The sequence below is a fragment of the Neofelis nebulosa genome, chromosome 6 (genome assembly GCF_028018385.1).
Source record: "Neofelis nebulosa isolate mNeoNeb1 chromosome 6, mNeoNeb1.pri, whole genome shotgun sequence".
Taxonomy (NCBI): domain Eukaryota; kingdom Metazoa; phylum Chordata; class Mammalia; order Carnivora; family Felidae; genus Neofelis; species Neofelis nebulosa.
In genome coordinates, this window is record NC_080787.1 from 7,797,803 (window position 1) to 7,814,417 (window position 16,615).

The 16,615-nt window shown below is 45.9% G+C and overlaps 1 protein-coding gene across 13 annotated transcripts in view; it reads right to left on the reverse strand.

Moving 5' to 3' along the window:
* CARMIL1 (capping protein regulator and myosin 1 linker 1) overlaps positions 1 to 16,615 on the reverse strand; it is a 314,075-nt gene that overhangs the window by 109,986 nt on the left and 187,474 nt on the right. For all 13 annotated transcript variants that reach the window (XM_058732802.1, XM_058732804.1, XM_058732800.1 and 10 more), the window contains 4 exons: positions 15,348 to 15,425; positions 15,137 to 15,213; positions 14,137 to 14,241; positions 8,773 to 8,842 (listed from right to left, as the gene is read on the reverse strand). In XM_058732802.1, coding sequence (XP_058588785.1) covers positions 8,773 to 8,842; positions 14,137 to 14,241; positions 15,137 to 15,213; positions 15,348 to 15,425 — 330 coding nt within the window. The remainder of the gene's footprint in view (positions 1 to 8,772; positions 8,843 to 14,136; positions 14,242 to 15,136; positions 15,214 to 15,347; positions 15,426 to 16,615) is intronic.

A 16,615-nucleotide genomic window follows, 5' to 3' on the forward strand; every position in this document is an offset into this window, starting at 1 on the left:
ACACAAAGGGTTTGAGGTCTACCACAAAGTAAACAGCTGACAGGGATTACAAAACGATTTGCATAAACTCTTTGAGCCATAGAAGAAAAACATGTTAGATTAATTTCAAATATTACTATGGTTGGCTTACAGCAAAATTAATTTCCTTTCCTATCATTACCTAATTTATTTTAAAGAGAAAGGCAACCTATAAAACTCAATTTGCATCTTTTCGACAAAACCAAAAGCCTGTTTCTAGAGATCAGAGTATCTTTTGTGTTCCATTTAGCAACTATTTGAGTTCCTACTACCCTGTAAAGGATGCAGATTTCCCGAGCTGTGGCCCCTCTGCTCGGCAAACTTACTATTTAATAAGGGAAAGAAGCTATCCTTTATTGGGAACCTACTATATACCAAGGGAACAGGGTGGTTTCTCTCTTGATGTAAGAAAATTAAAATTTATCTAAACTTCTATACCATAATGCAAAAATGCTACTCGTTCAGGTTTAGAGGTAAGAATTGAGAGAATCCTTTCTTCACTATTTTAGATGCAGTAGTCTTACGGTACCCGGAACCAAACCCTGGCCAATTTTCCCGGCTACTTGGGTGTCAAACAGAGCTTTGCACGGACTTCGGGGATCGCCTCTTCATTCACAAGTATTTCGGTCGAGGTGTTTAAATTCAGCCTTCCCTACCTTCTGCAGTGACAGCAGATTACTCTGGGGGCCCTGACGTGAACTGCAAAGGGGAGCATCACAGACAGGCAGACCTCCCCAGGAGGCTGGTCTACACACTCCGGGGAGACAAAGACCAACCAAGTCCACAGCTGAGGGCCTTAGAACCCAGAGTGTAGAGCAAGTGCCAAGGGTCAACAGGCCCATTTCACTACCCCCGGCTGCATTCCTAGGTGCTCTCGAGCTTCCCCAACTGCCCCGAGCCCATTTTTAGCACATCAGCTCTACGCTGACCCCAGCAGCCTGCTACGACTCAAAGTGTGGTCCCCGGACCGGTGGGAGTCTGCAAAGTTCTTGCCACCGGTCTTAGGCAAAGTGCGGGCAGAAACTGACAACAAATATTTTAGGAACCTTAGTGATAAGAATTTTGGGCCTGTTGCATCAACTGGTAAAACTTGAGGGCTTGTATTTTTTTGCCTTTTCACGTGTCTCTTTTCGACATTAAATTTTTACGACATTGTTGCAAAAGTATCGGTTTCTGATTTTACGACATTGTTGCAAAAGTATCGGTTTCTGATTTTACGACATTGTTGCAAAAGTATCGGTTTCTGATTTTACGACATTGTTGCAAAAGTATTGGTTTCTGATTTTACGACATTGTTGCAAAAGTATCGGTTTCTGATAGCACGGAAACGTAAAAACCACCACCACCAGCAAGCTCTCCACCACGACGAGTTTTGAGAAGCACCACTCCAGATCACAGCGTGTTCATGCTCGAAGAAGTGAATGTATATTCAGACTGCGTCAAAGTTAAAGCAAAAAAGTACTTCAGGCCAACACTTCAAAGAAACATAATTTCATTTTCAGAGCATGAAAAAATTATGCTTTTGAGAAGATAAACATAAGTGCCTAAGTCTGCACAGTTTTATTATTTGCTGTTAGTGACGTCTCTGTTGAGAAGTAAAATTTCTACAAGAAAATCTCTGCTGGTTATTATTATAAAGTATGGCAAAAATATTCCATTTACGGGTCTGGAAAATATAGGTGACACTTAAGTGCTCAATTCTGTTTACTTCTGGAACTTGACTGATAATGTTTGTAGCATACACCCATAAAACATTTTCCAATAGTTCAAGAACAACCAAATATATCACCCGACCCTAATTTATTGATCGATGAAGTACTTACACAGTGGCCAAGCTAAGGAAAGCCCAAGGAGAAAAAAATAAAAACATGTTATCAGCAGTTAGCACAACAGAGAAGCTGAAGCCTCTATGGACACACAATGTAAAGAAGCAAAAGAGAAAAACACTTCCAACTAAATTCTCCCAAAACAAAGATCAAAAATTTAACTAAGAGTATAACTGATCTTCAGTTACCAAAAACATTTGATCGAATTCATAGGTTATTAGACGCCTAAAACTCCCCCAAAGCGAAAGCTTTCCCAAAACAGTAAAAGCTTTTCCATTACTGTAAATGAAAATCCTTTTAAGTGAATTTGCATAATCAGAGGCTGTGTCTGCATGTGTGCACGTAAAACTTGTTTTTAAATCACCCTCATTCGGATCCCACACACTAGCGTTATTTAAAAGAAAGCAAGATCAAAGACGAGTAAATGGGACTGAATCACGGAATACTTTTGGAAATGTTAAAAATAAACTCAGGCTTCTTTCAAGAGAGAAGTGCCCTCTCACTCAAGGAAGGTGAACATTTCAGATATTACTCTAAGCAAACAGTTCTATCTGATACCCAAACAACCATAAACGGGCATAAGCGAGGACAACTGAAATCTGGAGAGAACTTTGAATAATTCATTGCCCTTCCTCAAGATCGCTTGCCATTTAAAAAGATGCAGCAAATATTACAGATTTAAATATAAAATAACCCCTCCCCAAAATTACCACTTTTTCTTCTACGGGGGGGGTCTCAATGTGTCAATTAAAAAAATAATTTTTAGCCTGGGAAATCTTCTCACGTAAAACTGCGTAGCATAGGTTTTCTCCGAGGACAAAAAGTGGTTTGACAAGATCGGGTTCGAAATGTCCTCTCTGCTAAGCGGGGTTGGATGCCAAAAGGCAATTTAGAACCTAAAGAAGATGCATCTAAATAGTCATTTCCAAGGTGCAAACAGTTGCGTGTTTCATATATGCTTCCTGCCCTGAGACACTTTCTGCTTTGCAGCCCACACCCCACCCGACAGGAAACGGATCCGCGCGGGGGGTGGGGGTGGGGGGGTGCAGGGATTGCCACACGCACAGCAAACCTGCCTGTCACCTCCAAGCTGGGTGAACCGCTATCAGCCTGGATGCCCTTGCCTCCAAAGTGTCTATTCCCTTGCGGCTGTTAGGATTACAATGTTAGGATCTGGTGCGTGTTTTTCGAACGCATCCTCAAAGCATCTTGCCAGGAATTGTGGGATAACGTGCAGGAAAGTTTCTCCTTGGAAGAGCTAGTTCTACGCCGAGCCCTACGACTAATTCGCAGCCATCGTAATCAGCCTTCGCGTCTCCTCTGAAGTCTCGGACACTGGTCTCTCTCACTCGGAAGGAGATGAAGCTTCAAGGATTCAGGGCCAGCACTCACCCTTTCTTCTGAAGCAGGGCGATGAGGCAGTCGGGATTTCTCAACACAGGCCAGAAAGACCGGCTTTCAGGGAGACAGGTACGTGGGGAGAATACGTACGGAAGCCAGTTTCACCGCTGCCGTGTAAAGCGGTTCTGAAACACCTCTTTTGGAACCGACCTTGCGTGCAATGGAACACATTTCTTTGAACATCCACACGGATGCTGAATCCTCACCCGTGGAGAGTGAGTGAATGGGGGTCAGCTGCAGGCCGTCCAGAGGCAAGTCGGGCCGTCGAGGGGGACACGGTTTTGTGTCAGAAATCGGGTATGAGGGGCGCCTGGGTGGCGCAGTCGGTTAAGCGTCCGACTTCAGCCAGGTCACGATCTCGCGGTCCGTGAGTTCGAGCCCCGCGTCAGGCTCTGGGCTGATGGCTCGGAGCCTGGAGCCTGTTTCTGATTCTGTGTCTCCCTCTCTCTCTGCCCCTCCCCTGTTCATGCTCTGTCTCTCTCTGTCCCAAAAATAAATAAAAAAATTAAAAAAAAAAAAAAAAAAAAAAAAGAAATCGGGTATGACTAGAAATTGATGAGACTAAACCCTCCTCGAAAGCTTTGAGACAGCTTTGAAGGCGACTCCAAAAAAGGTTTCAGGAAAGACAGAATATTTATAAAGCTTCTAAGTAAAACCTCTTAGAAAGGCAATACTGACCCATGATGTAAATTCTGGCATGCAAAATAAGGCTTTGCTATAGTAATCCCCTTCCTCCCCAGATAATGGCTCACGGCCAGGCCTGGCACTGTGCCAAATACTGTCCCTGTCCCCCAAACTATTATAATCTCCATCCCACAGGTGAGAGACAAAGGCTGAATGAAAGAAGGCAAGACCAGCGGCTGAGCCAGATATCAAAGGGGACCTTTTTGAGTCCAAAGTACCCACCCTTAGTTTTGACCCTCTTTGGTCTTCCCTAACTACTTGGATTCCCTCTCTGATAGAAAAAGATGACTCCTTTTTGGTACTGATAAGACCAAATGGGCTGATAACATAATTCGAGAGTAACGCCTGAAGAAACACAGATTTTTTTTTTTTCTGTAGGTTGAGAAGTTACCTGTAAATGAAAGGTTAATTTCAGTACTTATTAGCTTAGCCCCCCACCGAGCAAAAGGTTACAGCCTCAACGTTTGGATTTAAGTCTCCAAATGACCACGTTTGTGTCGAAGGAAAGCAACCCCGTAATTTCTAAGTACCTGCGTGCTACTTTTATTTTTAACAGCAGTAAGTAGAAATCGCCTCTCTCGTTCGAACCGATGACTGTGAAACGCCTCCTTCAGGGAAATACAGAAACACTGTAGGAACCACAAGGACAACCCATGGGGAAAGGAGAGCACGAACAGGGAAGGAACCCGCAGGGGTAAAATCAAAACTCACTTGCTTAAGCGGAAGCTATTCTAAGCTTCCTGTGTAGACACTTTTAAAAAACGACCCAAGTGTAGTCAACCCACAGTGTTTTATACTCGTTTCAGGTATACAACATAATGGTTCGACAACTATGTGAAATGCTCACAATAGTAAGTGTGGTCGCCATCTGATACCATACAACGTTAGTACGATATCACGGACTATATTCCCTTTTCATCTGCGGAGACACTTTAAAAAAATTTTTTTAACATTTATTTTTGAGAGAGAGAGAGACAGAGAGACAGAGAATGAGTGGGGGAAGGGGCAGAGAGAGAGGGAGACACAGAATCCCAAGCGGGCTCCAGGCTCTGAGCTGTCAGCACAGAGCCTGACTCGGGGCTCGAACTCACGAACCATGAGATCATGACCTGAGCCGAAGTGGGACACTTAACCGACAGAGCCACCCAGGCGCCCCGTCTGTGTAGACACTTTTAATTCTGACTTCAAAGTTCCTCTCCTCTCTCCTCCCAATAAACTCAGCCACCATCTTACATGATGGTCATTTATTTTTCTGTAACACCCATCAAACATCACTTAAAAATTCATCAGTGCAAAGTAGCTGTTTCACAATAAAATTATTTACTTGTAAATATACAACGACTTCAAGGTATTTGCTATTTGTTCTTTGCTTCCGTGGTTTGGGAAGACAGTAGCATTAGAGGCATCATCAGGGGATGATGAATTTGTTCAGTGCCCACATCAGAAACCGTCCAGTATTACAGCTCAGACAGGTCTATCAGCCCCTCATCTTGAGTGAGTCATCTCTGTGGAAATGACTTCCAAGACGGCATGGTGCTAGAAGTTTCACTGCTCACCACCACAGGTGGAGAATTTATCTGATCATAAGGGAATGTTAAGTGCTGGATTCTTGCATGATTTTGACTGGCATGCTAACTAACAGTAAAGGGGTCTGTGTCACTATGGCTAGAGAGGGCATGAACAGAAAACAGATACACGTGTGTCATTTTTTTTAAGTTTATTCATTTATTTTGAGAGAGAGGAAGAGCACACACAAGTTGGGGAGAGGCAGAGAGAGAGAGAGAGAGAGAGAGAGAGAGAGAGAGAGAGAGAGAGAATCCCAAGCAGGCTCAACACTGTCAGCACGGAGCCCGATGTGATGCACGAACTCACAAACATGGTCTGAAGTGCATAATTTTAAACTTCCAAGTTGGTGAAAAACTTTTTCTGAGAGCACTACATAAACCCTGAATTAAAGGGTAGCAATGAATGCCAAACTGCCAAGCATTCTACGCAGATAATACCATAACCCCTAACGCCTTTACAGGACAGATTTACTAGACCACGGAGAGGAGTAAGGTGAAATATCGTTAGATTTGGACACCTGTCTGTAAGAAGAAAAATGTGATAAGACACCTTAATTTAGAAAAATAATTTTGTGCCTCACCAACTTCCACGAGCAGCACTATAACATGTGACTTTATCAAAATGGCCACCAGGACTGCGATTCAAGGATTAAGACAGTGGGAGATCGTGGTACCAGGGTAGTTTTAAGGGCTCCCATCTCAGCACTGCTGCTGTTATCATATAATCCGTAAACGAGTGGCCAAAATGAAGTTGTAATTGTCATCACCATAATGGCCAGCGCTACCAGCAGAGAGCAATCACTGGGTCTGGATTCCTGGCTTAATAAGAGGAAACTTATAAAGGGAAAAGTCTACTAGCCACTTGGTAGAACCATTTAAAATCGCCAAAGGTCTGCCATTTTTGACCTACAAAAAAGTTGATTTTATATGGTTCACCAAATACAACCGTCTTTGAAAGGTATTCCCAGTGGGATTACGATGGAGTTTACAGAACGAGCCACAGAGCAAGGTGTGTTCTTTGGGCATATGGTACCGAACAACTTACTTGAGAAGAAGATGTCTAATCATACGTAATGTTCTAATAATTACCTATGTAATTAACAAGAATCGGGCAGGCATACTTTCATTATGATTCTGCCATTAGTAAACTGGATTATTTCGGCTTCCTTAGACCTCAGTTTCTTCATCCTTTTTTTTTTTTTAATTTTTTTTAATGTTTTTAATTTATTTTTGAGACAGAGAGAGACAGAGCATGAACGGGGGAGGGGCAGAGAGAGAGGGAGACACAGAATCCGAAGCAGGCTCCAGGCTCCGAGCCGTCAGCCCAGAGCCCGACGCGGGGCTCGAACTCACGGACCGCGAGATCGTGACCTGAGCCGAAGTCGGACGCTCAACCGACTGAGCCACCCAGGCGCCCCGGTTTCTTCATCCTTAAGTATGGGAACCAGATGATCATTTACGTCCATTCCAGTTTTGATCAGATAATTAAATGGAAGATGGTATATTGATAGCAATCACTATATTTCATCAGGATAGTAAAACGTTTGGGTCATTGCTAATTTAGTAGTGTGAGCTAACAGAGCAATTAAGGTGAAACCCACTGGCTTTTTTTGTCTTTTGATAGCGTAGCCCTACTCATCTCTGTTCTTCTCCACCCCCCCCCCCATACAAAAATTTTTATTACTGCCACATCCCTTAAGAAAGTACTGGTGAACAATGAATTCATACCACCAGACTTGGTTTCTATTATATAGTCTGTCTTTATAAATATAAGAACACCGATTTACACATTAAAATTTGACGATGCAGGTTTTTAGGGGTTTTGTGGGGTTTTTTTGTTTTTTCTGGCTTTTCTTTTTTCCCCAAACAAAATGACTAGTAAATTGCACACAGTCGGTGTCCGCACCAGCTCAGAATTAGAAAAAAAAAAATCCTGCACTAACAATTTTCCTGGTATCATTTCATCCTCGCCAGTTTCTAGAATTTTCAGAGAGGTACAGCATGCTCTGCAACATTCAGCGTTGGCTTGGCACCTGGCATTCTGTTAGGAGCTGAGGGAAACACAAAATGAACAGGACGCAGGAGTATCCTCGGGAAGTGATAGCCTCGCTGGGAGAGCACGCGTGCGCTAACTGAACAGTTATGCAGGACGCCATATGGGTCAGCGTCCAAAGGCACGTCGCCATCATTCAACAGCAGACGATCAGAAGAGAACAAGATCACGAAGGGCTGAAGCATTCAGGGGAGAAATTCGGCAGATAAACGACGAGCGCAAACAACCCACGTATGTCCCAGATGCCCCAGGAAGCACTTTGCAAAGAAGGGCTCCTTTGAACCCCATAACAAGCCACCAGAAGAGGCACTCATGTTTGTCTCCATTTTGCGGACGCAGACACTGAGGTTTCACGCTATCATCTAACTCATCCGGGACCGCAGGGCTAGTAAAGGCCAAACTCCGATCGAACCCCAGGAGCCTGATGCAGGCATAAAGGAGACTGGATTTGAGCTAGATCCTCGGAGAGGGAGGCCTCAGGGAAGAAGAGGCACACGGCAAGCCAGACGGAGAGAACAGTGGGCCCAGAACAGGAACGAAGGGACCTCACCTCCAGCCCAGACAAGAAGCAACCAAGTCTGATGTGCTGGGGCAAGTTGGGCCCCAAAGGGACCACACAGTTTGTACCTGGGCATTTTCTTACTGATCTCTGCACAAACTAAGAGTCTCAAGACTGAAAACGCTCAGGCACTCTCTAAAATGTAGAGGCTTTTAGTCGCAATTCGTCTTTGTGTTCTTTGATAGGAAGTGTCTGGAACTGCTGTAATAACTGTCCTGTTTTAAGTCAAGATATTAAGAAATAAAAATAACATGACAGCCGTTCTCTTGGACACTCTCTGAGTCCAAGTTACATTACATGCGTCTGTCCCTTGCAAGGGATGTCGTATGTTACATTTTTCATAACGGTAAAGCTAGTTTATGGCTTTTGTATCTCAAGGCTTCGTCATAAAATACTTAAGCAACTGGCACTAATAATAAATAAAAAACAAAAAAAAGACAACCGAGTCATTAAAAACACACTTGAACGCTTTCTGAATGGTGTTCCGCGGCTGTTTGTACATAAAACTTGCAAAATACAAAACATCGGAAACATCTAGAACGTGTGTATCTCTGCTTCACTTACACCTTCAGGAATCACAGTATCGCACTTTCTCCGGGAAAAAGACAAAGCCAATTTTGAGGCCATTATAATCTCTTCCAGTGCACAGTCTAAATGGGCTCTTACCTCACAGTTGCTGAGATCAAGGGAGACCCCCTTCAAGTTATGATTGGAAGCCAGGCCCAACAACAGGGCTCTGAGGGGAGAAAACACAAAAATACAAGTTAGACGCGAGTTAGACACAGTTTGCACCAAAATATGTACACGTGCCGAATAAGAGAAGAAGGGACACGTTTCTGAGTTACAGGCCAAGCACCAAGCACCGAGCACCATCTCAGTTTTGAAAAGGCCGACTGTTGGGGCGCCTGGGTGGCTCAGTCGGTTGAGCGTCCGGCTTCGGCGCAGGTCACGATCTCGCAGTTTGTGGGTTCGAGCCCCGCATCGGGCTCCGTGCTGCCAGCTCAGAGCCTGGAGCCTGTTTCGGATTCTGTGTCTCCCTCTCTCTCTGCCCCTCCCCCCACTCATGCTCTGTCTCTCTCTGTCTCAGAAATAAAAAAAAAAAGGCCGACTGCACGTCTGACTCCCAAGCCCAGGGAGGAAACGATGCTGTAACGTTCCTCCTTGTGACGCGGTGCGGGCCCCGTTACGAATACGAGTCCGGCAGGCCCACCGTCCCTATGCGCGTACACCCACGGCACACCTAATTGCACACTGAAGTTAAACTGTGCTCATCACAGATCAATTCCCACTTGCATCTGCTTGAGCACACCTTGAATATTGTTTAGAAAATTATTAGGCAATTGTCAGTAGAGCAGGAAAGCATCTGCTGGTCTGTCCCTAAGGGAGAGGTTATGAGGGAGTTAAGCTCCACGGTATCCAGGGTGGGAAATTACTGTCTGCGGAGAGGGGTCTTATGGTAAGCACCTACAGCAGGACGTGAGAAGAGCACTGGACATGAGGCACAGGTCTGGAGAGAGCCCAGGATCCTGCCTGTCTGTCCGGCTACTACTAGCTGGTCTCAGGGCAAACCACAAGGGCGCTGTGAAAAGGGATTTATCTGTCCGCACGCTCAGGAGGCCGGACGAATCACGCGGATCTCGTCCCTAAGAGAATGCACCGGCCCTACTCTCACAAGTCGGTCCTGTAACATCGAACAGCCTCCCTCCAACAGGCCTGATGCAAAAACTTCCCATGTGCACGCACATCCCTAAGTCGCACTGAAGGGACACAAGGCCTCAACCTGGCCCTGGGGGACACACAGGTGAGCCCCAGAGGCCTCTCGCTCTCCAGCAAGGGAAACGGGCATGTGGGCACATCACTGTAAGAGGCAGACAGGAGAAAGCGACCGGGGGTGGGACCAAGACATTTGCTCGGCAGGCATATCCACCTGTTCTCAATGTTCCCAGGAAAAGGACCTCCACCCGGTATGCTCCAAAAATACCCTGGGGCACGAGCCAGGTGGGAAGGCACCTCTTTCACCCCAGCCTCTGCGATCCCCTCTCTGGTGACCCTCTGGCCTCATCCACTGAGCAATGCTACCGCAGTGCATGGAACCCACTGGTTCGGCAGCTTCTGGTGAGAACAACCCATCAGGAAGGAGGCTGGAGGGGAGCACCTTTCTTCTCCTCTCCTGATGCCAATTGACCAGCCCCTTGTTCTAAACACGGGCCGACGAGAGGACGAGAGGGGCTGGGCAGATATCTGCACGCATGTGCCTGGTCGATTATTAAATAGCCTCTCTTTCCCTAAAAAGTGCCTTCCCCTCTTTTCTTCTTGGGGGTGGTATTGAGCAGCTGAAGGCACTTGGGACCTAGAACCACATGGCCCGTCCAGAGGTCCCACCTCTGTACTGACAGTGGGGTGGCTTTAAGGACATCACAGGTCCCTCCCTGTCCTCTCCTGTCTCAGGTGCTCATCAGCAAAATGGGAGTGTTAGCCTATTACCAAAGAGGTCCCTATGAGTTCTACCGTTTGCGAAGTTTCTAGAACCTAGCCACGTATTTGAACACCATCGTTTTACAATGCTTAGATGGAAGGGAGATTCTTCCTACTTTTCCCGTCTGTAGATTAAGGCCGAGGAACCAATGATGCGCTTTAAGATACCTAACTACAGTACAGAAGGCCCGTGATGAGGAAGGACATAACGGCTCCCGAGACTGGTAAATACAAACCAGCAACAGCAACCGCCCTCAGTTGAACAAAACGAAACTCAACAACGAACGGCAAAGCCCAGCACGCACTGGGGAGAACCCTACAGCGGGAAGTGTGATTACTTTTAACCCAGGGATGGAAAAACCGCCTTCACCGTTACCGTCTTCAATCCTCCATCGTTAGTGCAACACTGGCTAAGACTGGAATTTGTATTTAACCTCACCCGCCCTGGAGATGAGGTGCTAGTTATGAGTTCTCAGGGGCACACATAATGGGTTTATTAGAAGTCCACAGTCGGGGAGATGGGAGAAGGGCACGATGTGATGCGGGGTGAAGAAGGGCACAGACACACGGGGACCAGGGGGAAGAAAGCGCAAGCGTGAGCGGTAAACAGGAACTCGGGCCTCGCTCTGAGCGAGGAGCGTGCTTGGGGCGCACGTGAACCTCGCTATTCTGAAGACTGTAGCAAACGCGAGGAAGGGTGCCCCCACATTCCTTATCGAAGGCCCAAGTGCTTCACCGTGGCTGACCAGTCTGCGAGCGAGGGCGCAACTAGGACATAAGCAGTCCTATTCTGGGTGTCGCTTCTGAAGAACCCCCAAATGGTGGGACCCGCCTGCAGAACACTGTTCTGTCCCAACTGGGAGGGCTTCTCTCAGAAAATGGTGCGTCCCTGTAGCGTAGCCTCTTAGGGCTGCTGACCCCCGGTCCTTCAACACACCAGGGTCTCCGTCCCCCCGCTCCTGGCACAGTAGACCGAGGCGGGGACAGGAATGTACGGAGCCCGTGGCAACAGGGGGCTCTGCGATGCGCCTCGCAGAACCCCCTCTGCGGTCACTTCTCAGGGGTGGTCTTGACTGAAGACAAGTGCCTCACCCGGGGCCACGTCTCCTTCCAGACGTAGACTACCCCAAGGGCTGGTCAGCACGGGAACAGAAAGACCCGGCCTGTGTCTCCTACGTGCTATGTTCCATCCCCAAGTCGGCTCCTCTGGAAACCCGACCTGCGACCGTGACTTTGGGCAAATTACTGAGCTTCCTGGGCCTCTGCTTCCTCAGCAGCAAACCAGGAATCGGAACACGGTCTCCCAAGTGCCATCGACACTGCAGGTGCCGGCCCACATTCAAGCAGCCGGTTCAGGGTCTAGTTCAGGGTCACGCTCTGCAAGCTCTCTGCCATCCCGCCCCTTCACAGGGAACCCCGAACACCTCGGTTCTATCTTTCCCAGTGTCAGCATCCCATTAAATGTATGTACAGAATTTTGCCTACAGAATCTTCAGCCACGAAGCCTTTTCCCTCACACGGAAATTTTCAGTAGTAAAACACAGAGTGGACGAGGCTACCGACAGAACACGATTAAATGCTCACATAAATAACAACAGGTCACAAGATTTAACAATTACAAATTAACGTTGAAGTATAATATTCAGAAGTCTCTACAACAAACGGTATAGGAAATCCATGGCTGTGGTGTGGAATGTTCTATAAAATCAATTACACTAATCAACAAAGAGCTACTCTGTACTTCACAGGGATCAAGAACACGGAAAGAACGAGAATACTGTGCACCTGTCACCGAAACGGTTTTGAATAAGCGGTTCTCCAGTTGGTATACTGTGGGCAAGGATCACGACCGGATTCACTTTCTACCCAATGCCCTCCTTGCATCTGGGACACTGAATGCTCCATAAATAGCAGTGGAATGAATATGTAAATGAGTGTGAGTAAAGTATAATGGTTCCCCCTTTAGAATATTGATCGTGCTAGTTTTGTTAATATCCACACAAAGAGCCTCATCGTGAGACTTTTTTAGCTTACATTTATAGACCTCTAATATATTAATTCAATGTGGAAAAAAAAAAAGGCCTGCCATACTGTCGGTTTTTTGTCTTTGCACTTGCCTGGATCTACTGTTCTTAGGGGCATCCCTTGTTTGAGTCTTAAGGTGCCACGTGAGATACCACAACCAGGACTCTCACACCTCTCAAAAAGAAAAAGAAAAAGGGCACCTTACGACTTAGATAAAGATTAATTTGCTAGTAAGATGAAGAGCAGACATCAATCGTAACATTTCATACAAATGACAAGGGAAGAATTAAATGCTCATTGACACGCCGGCTGGGGAAAGGAGAAATCTGTGCGTGCACTTGAGCGTATGTGACAATGTACGTACTCGTAACTACTTGAAAATATGTTCTTTAGGCTCAAAGAGAATTTGATTTCATAGCCCTTTTCATTAATTGCTGGCAATGCAGAACAGAGATTTCAAGGATGTCAAATTAGCCTCGAGCCTTATTTTACTCAAGAGTTTAACCACCACCAGGCCCCCCACGAGGGTATTACCCATAACCTAAGATGGCCGCTAAGTAAAAACATGAAACAGCCTATACCGACCTGGGTAATTCAGGAACCACAGCACCTAAAACCTGACTCTGTTGCATACACACTGTGTATAGAGATTACTCTGGTTAGTTGAGATATGTAGAATAAATATTAACTGAAACACATATATATACACACATGAATATACATCAAACGGGCCCAACAGAGGTTAATATAAAGGCAATGGTACCTGGGAACACAACTTGCAAGAAAGTCACTGACAACTGCCAAGGTCACAAACCAAAGGAAGATTTTTTTTTTTTTTAACGTTTATTTATTTTTGAGACAGGGAGAGACAGAGCATGAACACGGGAGGGTCAGAGAGAGGGAGACACAGAATCTGAAGCAGGCTCCAGGCTCTGAGCTGTCAGCACAGAGCCCGACACAGGGCTCGAACTCACGGACTGCGAGATCATGACCTGAGCTGAAGTCAGCCGCTTAACCGACTGAGCCACCCAGGCGCCCCAGACTTTTTTTTTCATAGAAGATGCAAATAATATCAACAGTGCACGATGTAGGCAAAAAGAATGTAATTTCTTTTTGTGCCCCGAAGTGAAAAAGGGATTTTCATCTGCCTTGTCTGTCTTAGGATTTTGTGTCTTCTTCCCTTCCCTCAAGCACATTCATAATAACAAACAACTGGAAACGCTATGGGATGGGGGAAAAAAAGAGAGAGAGAGAGAGAGGAAAACAAACCACGAGAGATGTTTAACTATAGGGAACAAAGTGAGGGTTGGTGGAGGCAGGCGGGTGGGGGATGGGCTGGATGGGCACCTGTGATGAGCACTGGGTGTTGTACGTAAGGATGACTCACTGAATTCTACTCCTGAACCCAATACTGCATGGTATGCCCACTGACTAGGATTTAAATAAAAACCTGAAAAGGAAAAAAAAAAAAAACAAACCCAAAAGCCAAAAACCAAGAAGAGCTGTGGAAAACATGAACTAAGCACTCACTTTAAGGGCTCAGGAGACAGTTTGGTGCCGGAAAGGTTCAGCTGCATCAGAGACAAGGAGCTACTAAAAAACTGCTTGAAGGAGGGGGGCACTTCTTTTCCTTTCCTGAAAAACAAAACGGGAGGGTCACAGGAGCAGGGATGGTTCCGGCCCGGTAGCCCGCTTCCGGCTTGGCAAAATTCCCCATTGGTTATTCGGACTCTGTGAAATAACCTGGGAATCCATTATATTTTCGGGAGAAAATCAAAGGTAAGAAGAAACAAAATGTCTCAAAGCCAAACAAAGCCAACCCCATCAAAGGAGTGATGTCAGAGAAGCGAAGACATTTCATAAAGTCCTTAAAGCTACCGCTGTATTCTTTGCAGCCAATGGGCTCATTGTGTTTTACCCACAGATCTCCACTTGTACAAATTCAAACACATTCATCTGGGGATGGCTATACTCGTTGTTCATACTTGCTTCCAAGTTCATTGTTGAGAAGTACCTTCTAAAAGAGTTTATACTGTGGACGCCGGGGTGGCTCAGTCGGTTAAGCATTTGACTTCGGCTCAGGTCATGACCTCACAGTTTGTGAGTCCGAGCCCCGCATCGGGCTCTGTGCTGACCACTCAGAGCCTGGAGCCTGCTTCGGATTCTGTGCCTCTGTCACTCTCTGCCCCTCCCCGGCTCACACTCTTTTCTCTCTCTCTCAAAAATAAATATTAAAAAAAAATTTTAAAGAGTTTGTACTCTATTAAGGGACAGTGCCCGTCCACATAAGAGCAGCAGTTATCAGACAGTTCTCACAGGCAGACGGGGGTCACCGAGAACATCAGACTACCGTGAGAAAAGATACAAAAACTTGCACTTTTAAGGCTCATATTCATAGATGATGGTTTAAGGTCACCTTCCTTCACGCACAACCAACACGCATCCTTCATCCCTCCATTTCCACCTCGCTACAACCTTCTCTGAGAGGAAGGCAGTCCTAGGTGACAGTGATGGAGGTACAAACCCATACCGGTGAGAAAAGACAGCTCTGGAGAGGTTGAGCACAGCTAAATATTGAAGGCATCCTCGGAGAAGAGCTGTACAGACCTGAAAAAGAAAGAAGGCACTTTTAGTTCCAAGTATTTCTAGATCTAGGGGAATATTTTGTTAGAGACAAAGCCCTCCGTATCCCGCCCAAACGGCTGTTCTGAGACCGCCAGAGCAATATCAAAAAATATTACCATGTCCAGGGAACATTCGGTATTGGATAAATCCAGGTGAGCAATGGCATTTGGCTGGGCCAAAAAATTGTACATGGACTTGAAAGAAAAAAACAAAAACAAAAAAACCACATTAGGATCTGGAAACACACACACACAGTCAATATTTTAAAATGAAGTTGCCCAAATCCTCCCGTATTCATTCTCTACTCTTCCCAAGAGGATTAGCAGAATTTAATGTCATTCCATTGCCTTCCCCGAGAGCAGTATTGCCAAGAATATTTAAAATAAAATTGTGTTTGGGGCGCCTGGGTGGCTCAGTCGGTTGGGTGGCCGACTTCAGCTCTGGTCCTGATCTCACAGCTCGTGAGTTCGAGCCCTGTGTCGGGCTCTGTGCTGACAGCTCCGAGCCTGGGGCCTGCTTCCCATTCTGTGTCTCCCTCTCTCTCTGTCCCTCTCCTGCTCACGCTCTGTCTCTCTCTCTCTCCAAAGTGAATAAACACAAAAAAACGCACTTTTTTTTAAATAAAATTACGTTTGAGTTTAAAAAAAAAAAAAAAAGGCCAAAGGAACTCTTGGCCACCAGCCCCCTTTTTGTTACACATGACTTAGTTTTCCTGATTAACTCCATTTTCATCATTTTGGAGCGATGCTAATTAATTATACTGCTGAGATTAAAACATCACCTGCATAGCACTCGCCCTATCAAAATGCTAATCACTTTTAAAAGTGTTTAAAGATCCACCAACTTCAGTTTGCACCCTAAGATGGTCTCAGGCTGTTCTCTCTTCTGTCCAACACCGTGAGTTTTCTATCCTTAGTTACTTCTAAAATCTAACAAGAAAGGGTCTGACGGCACTATTCGCTTAGGTTTAATCTCACATAGAGCTAAGACACGTCAGCTTTCAAGGGGTCACGGTGCCTAAAGTCTCTCCTTATTCCTGTGCAAGACCATCAAACAAGTTTAAGAGCCCTGTGCTTCTCTAATCGCCCCGTGTTGAGTAGAAACTGCCAGAGTCCACAATAACCAACCGAGTCCAAGCTCCCAACACCAGGCAAATAGCTAACGGTCCCGTGCCTCACTGGATGACACCAGGTCCTTGCAAAAACAAACAAGCTTACGCTGAGATGCCCTCGTCCTTAGCAAAGACTCACAGTGCAGCAGCTTGGCTATATGATGCCTGAGAAAACTCCTCTCTACCAAGGAACTCAGAAAAGCAAATGATTAGCCTATAAGTACTTTCACTAGACACACACACACACACACACACACACACACACACACACAC